Source organism: Myotis yumanensis, unplaced genomic scaffold, assembly GCF_028538775.1.
Source record: "Myotis yumanensis isolate MYYU_CA2020_CCGP unplaced genomic scaffold, mMyoYum1.0.hap1 SCAF_4, whole genome shotgun sequence".
Taxonomy (NCBI): Eukaryota; Metazoa; Chordata; class Mammalia; order Chiroptera; family Vespertilionidae; genus Myotis; species Myotis yumanensis.
In genome coordinates, this window is record NW_027223755.1 from 79056165 (window position 1) to 79068419 (window position 12255).

Below are 12255 nucleotides of genomic sequence, written 5' to 3' on the forward strand. Positions count from 1 at the left end.
CAACTCATGGAAGATGTTGGGGGAAGAGTTGGAACAGAGGGTGAAGCCACAGCATAGAGATGATCAGAGTTCAACATGGCTTCTTTGAGGAGTCCTTTTGTGCTCTTTTGCTCTCTTACTCTCTTCCTCCGGAACAGGAGGAGAGCCTCTCAGAAGGACCATAGAGCTGGTACGTGTTGGGGTTAGTCACTGGCTACAAGGTGAATTGACTAAATTAAACCAGTTTGTATTTTAATTTAGTCGGTTACTGGTTTACTTGGTTTGGACATCCCTAAGTAGATGCTTCCTTTTGGCTACTCTCCCTCCTCCATGTCACTACCATCATTGTTTCTGTGGGAGGCCTACCCAGTATAGGAATCTGGGAAGGCAATGACACCTTAGTCCTGGGAGAAGGACATTGAGAAGAGGAGTAAGTTCAAATCCTGGCTCACCATTCGCTAGCTGTGTGGCCTTGGGAAAAGCACTGTAACCATTCTGGTTCTTCATTTCATGTCTCAGATGAGTACATCCTATGCCATATTGAGTTGCTTATGTTTAAGTGAGGTGATGCATGTAAAGGTTTAAATTGTAAGGGAAGTAGAGTGGTTAGGCTGGAGGGCAGGCCTTGGGTTGCAGGCTGCCTAACAGTGTTCAGGGACTTGCAATCCTTGAGCAGAAGCACTAGAGGAGGGGTCTTGGGCATGAGCTATGTATTGTAGTTTATTTTTGGCAAGAAGGACAGAAGTTGAAGGTGACATCAATTTTTTTCCTAGATGCATGCAGGAAAATCCTACAGGTACTTTTATTTTTGTAGGCAAGGGAATGAGGTGAAGAGGGAACTGGAGCAGATGGCTATTTTTCTTTGGTCCTTGGTGGCCTTTGACCCCTGTGGCTTCTGAGTCATCTGTGTCTGGCTGGGATTATTATGGGAAGTGGTGATCCTTCTGTGCAGCTTACTCTAAGGAGGTCATCATTCAGTCACACTCCTTAGGTCTTTAACGTAGAATATAGGGTCTCTTCCTGGGGGCTCTCGTGGAGAAGGCGGCTAGGAGGTGCTGTCGGTGAAGGTGAGGTTGAGTTGGAGAGGGTAAGGGAGGCATAGAGGATGCCATCAACCTGCGTGAGAACAGAAAGAGAAGGGGGTTAGAAGTGGAGGGGGAGCTGACCTCATCTTACATCAGTGATCTCATACCTGAGTGCCCTGCTGATACCACAGTCCCTCTATTCTTTCCATCCCTACTTCTCCAACTTCTCTTTAATTCTTTCATGCTCTAGTCTGAGCCACTTACTTTTGGGTCTGGCTTGGAGTCTTTATGTAGTCCTAGAAAAAAAAAATAAAAATGTGCCAGGATCAGAGGCATGGCAGCCCAGGTAGAGAAATGGGCAGAGGGCTCAGTAGTGAGGTCATCTGCTAGGTCAGGACTAGGGTCATGTGGGAGGGATGGGTGAGGCATGGGAAAGAGGAAAACGCTGAGGGGCACGTGTGTGGTGAGAGAGTGTGAAAGGAAGAAGGAAGGGCCAAGGTGGAGAGTGGATGGTGGTAGAACTGACCTTTATGCCCAATGTTCTCGTACTTCTCCTCGGTGTTATGGAAGGATCCCCTGCATGGGAAGGAAAGAGTGGGAATTGTGTTAGAGGCTGGGCAGAAAGGAGTCAAAACCTGTATCAGGCTGGTTCTCTTGGGGGCTCTGCGACCTGCTTGGACCTACTCAGAAGATGTAGGCAATGGTTTGAGGCTCTCAGGAGGAGGCTGCCTGGAAGAGCTTTGAGAAGCAGTGAGTGGTGTAGCCCAGGAGAGGCCCCTGAGTGCCACCTGAAGGAGGGCTGTTCTAGGGAACCACTGTTGTAGGAAGGGGCACAGGAGGAGAAATCAGAGGGGTGAATTCCTGTCCTCACTGCCTCGGTTAAAACTGGAGAAGGAAAACCAGCGACGCTCATCTCACAGCCTCTGAGTGGGAGCTCAGGCCTCGGTCCCCAGGAGGAGACACCATCCTGGGATGGGTGAGTAAGGCAGCTGGCAAAAGTCAGGGAGGGAGAGAAAGGCGGGAGGGGGTTTAGGGAAGGGAAAGTGTAGAAATGGGAAGAAGGATGGAGAAAAGGAAACTGGTGGGAGGGTGAGGAGGACCAGTGCTCAGGGCAGGAAGGGGATCCCAGCACAGAGGAGAGGAGGCCAGGCTGGGAGCTGACGGGGGAAGGTGCTCTGAGAAAAGGCAGACGGCAGAGATGATGGAGGCAGATGATTCTGTGGCCACTATGGGTGCATCACCAGGGGAAAGGCAGATTGGACAATGAGCAAGAAAGAGGAAAAATGTGGGAAAGGTAGATGTGTTCCAGAAGGATGATGTCCAAGATGGAAAGAAAATAGGATGAACAGATGGAAAAACGTAGGAAGAGGGACAAAAGAAGGTGAAAAGAGGAAACCAGAGAAAGAGACATTCTGGGAAAGAATCAGAGAAAGTAATTAGATCCTCTGTTCTTAGTAAGAGAAGTGCTGACCTGTTATGGAACATAAGAAAACTCGGATGGGCAAGTCGAGGATGCAAGCAGCTGTGAAAGGCTTTCTAGCGCTGTTCTCATAAGGAGCTTCCTGTTTCCTAAGTCACCCCCCCCTCTCCCCCCGCCCCTGAGACCCCTATGTCTCACTTTGAAGACAAACACTCACCTAGCTGGGGCTCTGGTTTAGTTCACAGGCCTGTAGAGGAACCAACAGCATGTCAGTGTGCCTTCCATGAACAGCATCTCTCCTCCTGCCTTTCTGCTTCATGCTACTCTGAGACCATCCTTGGATAAACCAGGGCAGCAAAGCAGCTCTGCTGAAACCCCTGTTGGAAGGGCCTCGGACTCAGAGTGGCACCAGCTGGCATCCTGAGGCTGCCCACACCTCTCCTGCTTTTGTCCTCAACACCAAATCAGGAGAGCAGCTCTTCTCTGCACCCTGTGCCGCCTTCACCCTGCCCTCTCTCCCTAACTTTCCCTCTGCTTCCTTCCTCTTTCCTTCAACTCCTTGCAATCCCTCAACCTTCTCCTTCCTCTGCTGAGCCTGGCCCACCTTCCCTCCCTTCCCCACCTCAGGCACCATCGCTCCTCCTGCTGTGACAAACCAGCTTCTTATGCTTTCCTTTGAGTGGTGGCTATTTCTCTCTCCTACCTCTGAACCTCAAGGCTGGAATCTGTGTTTACACTGCAGCCTGCTCCTCTCTTCCACCGAGGACTCTGTTGTTCCTCCCCACCTCCCTGCACTCTCCCCCTCCACCTCCTTCTCAAGTCTCTCTACAGCAATTCCCAAGCATTTGGCCCCGGTTCACACACATCCTCTCCACCACTGCCCACCTTCCTGTGAGGTCTCATCATCCACAGGGACCATCCTCTCAGGCACTGGACTCACCCATCCCCCAGCTCCAGTGACCTCCACTCCACTCTGGACATTATTTTTGTTAATCACTGGGAATGAAAACTCTGAAATATTAAATGCTAGTATTATTTTGGTGCAAATGATAAGGTAGGGAGATAATGTTATTTTTCTCAAATGGCTATGCAATTGTTCTAATAATATGTATTGATTATACATGCTACCTTTTAACCTACTAAATTCCTGCATATATTTGGGTCTACTAGTATTTTTATCCTGCCTATATTTGAATTTTTTCTTTTCTTCCATTACTTTATCTTTTATATGCTAGCATTGCATCACTTTAATTATTGTGGCTAAATAATTATAAGTGCTGATGCTCATCTAGTTGAAGAATCATTTTTCTCCCTGAACCATGGTCTTTGACCTTGTATGTTTCCTAATTCACTTGGTAGTTTCATCGCAGCCTGTTCACCCAAGTTGTAAACATGGGACTTCTGGCTCCCTCACACCGACATCAGTCCAACCCCCATATCTTACTTGTTCCTTCTTAGCCTTTTCCAAGATCTGTTGCTCTCTTTCCACTCAAGCTGGCACTGCATTGGACTGGATGGGGAAGTCTAATGTCCTGGTCCCTCCACTGCAGACTGGATGTATCTGCAATACCAAGTGAGGTTGCCATCTGGATGCTTCACATTGCCTTTGGGATCTAAGGTTCTTGAAAGTGATTTACAAGGTCCTCTTTCCCCATCTCTTGCCTCCTCCATAGCACTGAGCTACTGACAATTCCACAAACGGTTTCCTTCTCCTGAAAGAACAGTGACCTCTACACCATCCTTGCCACTTGCCTGGCTAATTCTTTTTTATTCTTTGAGGCTTTTTTTGCAGGTGTCACTTCCTCTGGGAAGTCCTCCTTGGTTACCCCCTCCTTTATCGCAACTACTTTAGCTCTTTCCAAATGAAGCAATAAGCCCTTCAGGCAACAGGCCCCACCCCTCACCTCCCAAATTAGTTCCATGAAGGGGTCTCGGCTTTATTTACTTTTGTATCTCTAATTACAAGTCAGGCCCTAGAAAACAGGTACCCCACCAATGCTTGCTGAGCTCAGTCAACTTCCTATTTCTTCTTCTTCTCTCAATTTTTCATGGCAGACCCTCCCCTCTCCATGAACAAAAAGGTGAGGATGGATGCGAAATGATTAACTCAAGGAAAGTTATAGAGAGTGGCTGGTTTAGAGCCATGATTTTCAAACTTGATCACTCCCAGACAGCACTTGAGGAGATCATTAACAATGACGATTCCCAAGACTAGACCTCATCCCAGCAGGGATCTGCAATCATCCTGGTGCAGGTGGTTAGGAGAAACACCCAGTTGGGAAGCCTGGGGAGAGAGGAGGGTCCTGGACCACTCACCTTTGCTTCTCTTCCACCTGAGGTAGATCATCAGTCCCAAAATTGCAATTTTGAGCACAGCGCTGACCACTGCCATACTGACCACAACTTCCTTACTGAAGGGCCAAAACTCTGATCTCCCTTTGTTCCCTGGGACACCGAGGCCATCTGTGGTGGTGCTGGTGCTGGTGGGGTCCTTGGTGGTTTTCTCAGTGGCTGAGAAGACATGAGAAACAAGCAAATTCTTCCTTAGAGGACTGGAAGTATCTGGGTGAAACTGTCACATCCTGTTCCCTAGTTTGGGGAACACTGGGGGTGGGGAGCAACCCTCTGAAGCTCTCACACCAGGAGAGGAGTAACAAGGTGGAATGCTGAAGGCTTATCACATACATCATTCAGTTCAAATCCTGAATCTACCACTGATCAGTTGTGTGACCTCAGAACCTCATTTCATCACCTACAAATAGAGATAACTAGATCACAGGACTTAAAAAACCCATTTATTGTGGTCAAAGACACATAACATAAAATTTACCATTTTAACCATATTTAAGGCAATGTAGTGGCAGTAAGTACATTTACATTGTTGTGAACTCTCATCATCGTACACTTCTTTCCAAAATAAAATTCATCCCATTTGAACAACTCCCCATTCTCTCCTTTCTCAGCCTCTGACAACCACTATTCCACTTCTTGTTTTTATTAATTTGACTATTCTAGATACTGTAAGTGGAATTTCCCAGTATTTGCTCTGGAGACAGGAAAACCCATGTTTAAGATTCCATGCCCCACTAAGTAATATAGGAAGAACTATTAATGCAACACCCCCCATATTGGGTTAAAAATAGGTCAGGATAACAAGATGATCAAGTCAATAGGTGAGGTAAGAGGCTAGTGGTTCAGAGAGTAGGCTCTGGGGTTACATTGGGTTCAAATCCCATTGGCACTAGTGGGAATTTGGGCCAGTGTTTAGGCTCTGAAAGCCTCAGTTTCCCCATCTGTAACATAAAGATGATAGCAGTGCCTACTGTTATTGTGGGGTCATGGTGCAGACTCACTAGGGCAATGCATAGCAAGGATTCAGCCAGACAGTGCACAGTAAGCAGGAACTGCCCTTATTGCTGTTGCAGAGGGGCCTCTAACAACCAGGACAGAGGTACAGGAGCAGGACGGAGAAGGGGACAACATAGAGGCTCCCATGTTGTGTGTGTGTGTGTGTGTGTGGTGGGGTGGAGCCCTGAGAGAGGCAAGGAAGGTAAAAGAGGATTAAGACAGGAAGAGGGAGATGGAGGAGAATAAAGAAATGGGACTGGGGAGGGAGCATTGAGGGCCATGTTCTGGGGAGCAGAGTGAGAAAAGAAAGCAGAGAAATTGGGACAACAGGTGCTGGGGTGTTACCAGGGGTGGAGGGAGGGGTGGGAATTCCTTGGGCCACTATTGGGTCCCTCCTGTGTGTGCCAGGCTGAGCTCATGGCTGTGGGGAGACACAGACGTGGGGCTAGCTGGGGCTCCACCTGCAGACACAGGACAAAGGAAAGGCGGGCTGCACCCATAAAAGTCAAGTCCACCTGGAGGACATGGGGTGAAGGCAGGAGGCAGGGCTGGAGCCCCAACTTGGAGCAAGAAGGAGGATAACCGGGGAGCTTGGAAGGTCTGAAGCCTGGGGTTGGCGGTGGGGCTGGATCTGTGGGGCAGTGAGGGAGGGGCAAGGAAGGCAGCCCACGTTTGGGGAGATTACGGTGAAAAAGGTAAAGCTGGCAGAGGCTGGGAAGCAGTCAGGGGCAGGGAGAGGAGTTTGAGAGAAAGGTCAGGAAGAGAGGCGCCTGGACCGGTCCTGGGGGACGAGGGCACCAGTGGCCGGGGCAGCGGGACTCACCTGTGGTGATGGTGAGTTTGGTCCCTGTGATGGACTGCGTCACCTTCTCGCCTTCGTTCCTTGTGGTCAACCGGACTCGGCAGAAATAGCTACGTCCATCCTCTCTCCGCAGATTAGAGATCCGGAGGGAGCCGTTCCTCTGGCCCTTTGCCCAGTTCAGGGAGAGGCGGTTTTTAAAATCCTCATGGGTGAACGGCGGGGTTGTGTTGTAGATGAATTCTCCGTAGAAGCCTTTCCATCTCCAGGATATACGCACTTTGGGATCACTGACTAACTCCCAGGGGTAACAGAAGGAGAAGGGGATGTCGATGGAGCCACCCTCAGGGGCTGAGAGGTGCTCTGGTTGTTTGACTTCATAATCAAGGCTTGAAGTGCATTTTGCTGAGCCACCTGGAGGAGGGAGGGAGAGAGAGGGACTTTGAAGCCACTTGGAGGGACGGAGACGATAACCCGGGACCATCTGGCACCTCACCTACGGGCGGAAGTGTGGCAGATAATAGGACTGGCGCTCTGGCTGGGCGTCCCCTCTCCAGGGCGAGTAGAAAGGAGGGTGAGGGATGTGGGGGACCCAGCACTGTGGGACCAGCCCAGCCCACTGCTTGTTGCAGGTGGGAAGCCTGGCTGGCCACAGCCCCTCCCTGGGGCTCCCCTGGGGCCCTGGTCAGAGCCGGGGGTCCTGGCCACTCACCAGCCTGCAGAGATGCTGGTGGCAGCAGGGGCAGCAGCAGGAGCAGCAGCAGGGGCGGCAGCAGGGGCAGACCCATGGCCTCGCTCTCCTCGGGAGGATGAGAAAACAAGCAGAGCCTCTAGGCCGGAGGGGAGGCCTGTGGAGGGGCTGCCTCAGGCTAATCTGACCACAGGAGAGGCAGGAGCAGGCTCCTTCGGAGGACTGGGAGGTGGGAGCCCTCCCCAAACACGGCTGCCCAGAATGAACAGCACTTCCTTTTACAATCTGGCTTCTTCTTTTCTGATATTGCCAAAGAGCTTCCCCTGTGGTCAGTGACCAAGAGCCATGATATCGGCCCCCCAGTCCCCACCTTCATGCTGATGGGTGTGGTCCTGACTTGGCTGCCTGACCTTGGCCTCTCCCCTCCCACCTCAACGCCCTGCCTCTGCCAGGGACGTTCCCATCTCCTTAGGAGTCAGTCCGGTCTCTGTCTCTCACTGGCTCTCCTTTTCTCTGCTTCTCTGAGTGCCTCTCAGCCTCTTTCTCTCATTGCAGGGGAAGGGGCAGCGGGGCCAGCTCAGGCTCTCTCCAGAGGAAAGGCAGCCAGGAGTCTCTGTCCAGCTACAGCCCCTGGAAAAGGAGGGGGGAGGCGCTGGTGGAGACGCCCCCAGCCCCAGCCCCAGCCCAGGTGCATCCAGCTGGCTCTTGGTCCCTCGCCCTCCCCTGTAGTTCACAGGCAGAAACAAGACCCACAGGCCCATTCTGTTCCCTCTGCATCTCACACCCTCGCTGGGATTAGAGGTGAGTGTGGCCTGACACTTCCATCTCCCCAGGGAGTGGCTTTCTGGAGGCCATGCCTTTACCCACAGAAATCAAGTGTGGATCTTCAGGGCCCTCTGTTCTCACCCCTTCACTTATGAGACAACCAAGGCTCAGAGAGGGTGTGCCCAAGTCCGTGACTCTCAAGTGATGGGTCCAGGACTGGAACTCCACTCTTGCTGAATCCACAGAGCCTTCTGGATGCTTCTACCTGGTTGCACCACAGAGTCTCTAGGCCTCAGCACCAGAGTGCAGAGCTCTGAGGGCTGAGCAGCAGGAGGCTGTATTTTTATAATGCTCCTTAGATGGTCCCATCCACCGCTGTGGGAGCCCTGGCTAATCCAGAGTCTTCCCTGGACAGGGGGTGGTTAAGGCTCAGAGCAGTAATGGGTCACCCCAGGGACAGTCCCTGGGACCATCCCTACTGGAGGGCACTGCCCGCCTGTGACGTGGTGAACGGGGTGAGAGGTTGGGAACTGGGACCTTCGGTGACTCACAGGAGGCTCTGCCCATTGCCTCCCGGAATGAGGTCGCCATCAACTTACTGAGTAGACTGTGGGAGCGGGTGGGCATGATTTCATGAGGAAGTGGCCTGGTCTTTTGGAGATGGAAGCAGCAGACAGACTTCCTTCCTTCTTGCCTTTATTTATTTATTTATTTATTTATTTATTTATAATGTTTTTATTAATTGCAGAGGGGAAGGGAGAGGGCGCACGAGAGAGAAAGATACATCAATGATGAGAGAGAATCATTGATTGGCTGCCTCCTGAATGCCCTACACTGGAGATCGAGCCTGCAATCCGGGCATGTGCCGTGACTAGGAAATGAACCATGACCTCCTGTTTCGTAGGTCAATGCTCAACCACTGAGCCACAGAGGCCAGGCCTGACTTCCTTTTTAATCAGTTTCTTCCCCAATCCTAACATGTTCCTTCTACACTTCTCCCACAGCCAGCAAGGCAGTCCCCGCCTACGTCTGTATCTGCTTTCTTCTTTTTTTTTAAATTTTTAAATTTTAATTTTTTTTTGCTAAAAGTATTACAAAGGGTATTACATATGTGTCCCTTTTTTTTCCCCTGCCCTTGACAATCCCCTGGCCTCCCCTACCCCCCAGTGTCTTATGTCCATTAGTTATGCTTATATGCATGCATACAAGTCCTTCGGTTGATCTCTTACTCCCCTCCCTCCTGCCCCCCAACCCTCCCCGGCCTTCCCACTGCAGTTTGACAATCAGTTTGAGGCAGCTCTGCCTCTGTATCTATTATTGTTCAAAAGTTTGTAATGGTCTTTGTTATCCATGAATGAGTGTGTATCTGCTTTCTTTTTCCCCCTCTCCAAGGCCTGAGAAGAAATGTTTCCGGTTTTTGTGGAACCCTCTTATCTGCGTCAGGCACTAAACATCCATTGCCTCATTTCAGCTTTACAACATTCTGTGGTGGGTGTATTGCTATCTTCACTTTACCCACAGGGATGTTGAAGCATCTTCACTCTGTTGACTAACTCCTTGTCTCTTCTTCCTTGTTCCTTCTACCTGCTGTAATTTAATTTAGTCCATTTCAAAACTTTTCTCTTGTCACCCATATGCCTGAAGGGGCAAAGAGAGGGAACAGCTATCAGCCCCTAGAATAAATGCCCCTAGGTGCAGGGAGAGGGCCTTTGGTGGAGGCAAATAGCAACTCAGGGTAATTCAATAAGGAGAGGATCTCCTCCCTTGATCAGCAGATGTCTCCCATGGGCAGGTCCCAGGGGGAAGCCAGAGGGCGAAGGCCCCGGGTTATGTGGTCAGTAGGAATCAGCCCTCATGCAGGGTGGAGAAGTCGAAGAGTGGATTTAGGGGGATGAGGAACAAGTGGATAATCTAACATCCCATTCGTTGCGTTCTCCGTCATTAAAAAATTAATAAACTTTTAAAGACAAGTTTTAGGTTGAACTGAAAGTATAGTGAGTTTTGAGTAGGAGAATTAACTTGCTCTGCTAAAAGCTCTTTCATGGTGTCCTATTATGTGACACCTTTGAAACCATGGCCTTCAGTGTCATGCTTGTTCCACTTTCCCTGACCTCTCTCTCCACCCTTCCCCTTGCTCTCTAGGTGCAACCATCCTGCTCTTCTTCCATTTCCTCAAACTTCTCACACAGCTTTCCACCACACGACACTAGTCCAGGGGTGGGCAACCCCTGGCACACGTGCCAAACATGGCACGCCAGGAACTTTTGCTGGCACGTGAAACCCTCTCTTATAATCTTCCATTTACAATTGTGAATCTTTGTTCTCAGTGATGAATTTTGTTAAGTCTCGTAATAGGAGTAGCCTGATGATGGATGAAAGTAGTAGCTTGTGCATATCTCTGAAGGTCACGAAATATAAACCTGATGTAAAATCTCTGTCATCAGTGATGCAGCAGCAAAAGTCCCACTGATAATATCAAATGGAGTCATACAGTTTTCTGTCGGAATATCAGTGTACATGTATACATAAAAAATAAATGTATTTTTCATCATCATATACTGTGTTTTTGTCATTCAAATGAATTTTATTATTTCTTCAAGGTTCTTCACATACGTACACCTTAAGAGATATCAAGTAGGTGTAACATGTTCTCAAAAAATTAGGTTTGGCACGCAGAAGAATTTTGAGTCAGAGATTTTGCTGGTTTTGGCACACACTCACAAAAAGGTTGCCCACCCCTGCCACTAGTCTGATGTTTGTATTACCTGAAATGCTTCTGCTCCCTAATTCTACTTCCACCCTTCAATGAACTTATATGACTTTGTTAGACCTCAGTACAAACACTGCTTCCTCAGGGAAGTTTTCCTGATCCCCAAACCAGATCAATGTAACTTGTGATGCAGCTTTGGGGTACCTGGTGCTGTTTCTTCCTAACATTAATCACAAGTTACCCTTCATGTTTATTTCATTGAATGCTCTCTCCCTGCTAGAAGCTCCACGAGAGCAGACTGTGCTTGCTTTTGCTTCCTGTGCCATCCCCTGTACATTGCACAGAGCCTGGCACATAACAGGTTCTCAGTAAATAATTTTTTGGGGGAAAGGTCAGTAAATATTTTTTTAATAAATGAATATAAGCCAGAGAGATAGCCAGAAGAACGGAAACCTATGAGACTCTCTATGTCCTGAGAATTGGGAGCTTTGCTTTACGAGTTTAAAAAAAATCACCCTAGCCGGTTTGGCTCAGTGGCTACAGCGTCAGCCTGCAGACCGAAGGGTCCCAGGTTCAATTCTGGTCAATGGCAGGTACCTCGGTTGCAGGCTCCTCTCTAGCCTGGGCCCTGCTTGTGCAGGAGGCAATCAATTGATGTGTTTCTCTCACATCGATAGTTCTCTCTATCTTTCCCTTTCTCTAAAAATCAATGGGAAAATATCCTTGGGTGAGGATTTTTAAAAAAGGGCATTTTTGCCTTTTATTTATTTTTATTTTTATTAATTAATTTTTTAATGTAGCAATCAAGATTTAATTTAGTTCCAGACACAGTGTTATCAGGTTTTACTCATTTTCACCAAATTTCTCCTGTATCATGTTTGGTTGGGAAGCCCAAGTACAATTTATTTTGGTGCCCAACTCCCCTGGGCTTTATGACACACCAATAGATTTGACTATTTTTTTTAAACCCTTTTTTTCTCATGTGACTCTTTTTATTTATTTATTTTTTAAAATATATTTCATTGATTTTTTTACAGAGAGGAAGGGAGAGGGATAGAGAGTTAGAAACATTGATGAGAGAGAAACATCGATCAGCTGCCTCCTGGACTGGAATGGAACCTGGGACCCTTCAGTCCACAGGCCAGCACTCTATCCATTGAACCAAACTGGTCAGGGCAGATTTGACTATTTTTACCCACCACATATTTCTTTACAAAAACAGACCTGGAAAATTCCAATAGGAAAATCGAAGCAGGGTTCATGAATGTGCTTGCTGACAATCAGTTTTGTTAAATCATAAACTAGCTCAGCAAAGAACTTTGTACCAAAGCAATCTCAGCAGTCCTCATAATTATATCACTTCCCACTTAAACTGTTTCCCAAGTAAAATGTACATTTATTTGACAAGTTAATCAATACTTGAACGAAAGAGATTTTGACAATGTCATTATGTTCAGTCTTTATATCTGCCTTGAATGCTTGTTCACAAGGGGGAAAGAGTTCCTAATATTTTTATAA

The 12255-nt window shown here is 48.4% G+C and overlaps 1 protein-coding gene across 6 annotated transcripts in view; it reads right to left on the minus strand.

The window, feature by feature from the left end:
- Positions 1–1266: 1266 nt before the first annotated feature.
- Positions 1267–12255, minus strand: part of LOC139008896 (NXPE family member 3-like) — a 34282-nt gene continuing 23293 nt past the window's right edge. The window contains exons 7-12 of one of the 6 annotated variants that reach the window (XR_011471227.1): positions 6596–6985; positions 4741–4935; positions 3365–3435; positions 2642–2671; positions 1531–1580; positions 1267–1300 (exon numbers count right to left, since the gene is read on the minus strand). Coding sequence is in view for 4 of the 6 variants with exons in the window: in XM_070412645.1 (XP_070268746.1) it covers positions 3281–3435; positions 4741–4935; positions 6596–6985 (740 nt within the window). In the remaining 2 variants the exon portion in view is untranslated. The other 5 variants (XR_011471228.1, XM_070412646.1, XM_070412649.1 and 2 more) reach the window with 5 other exon arrangements.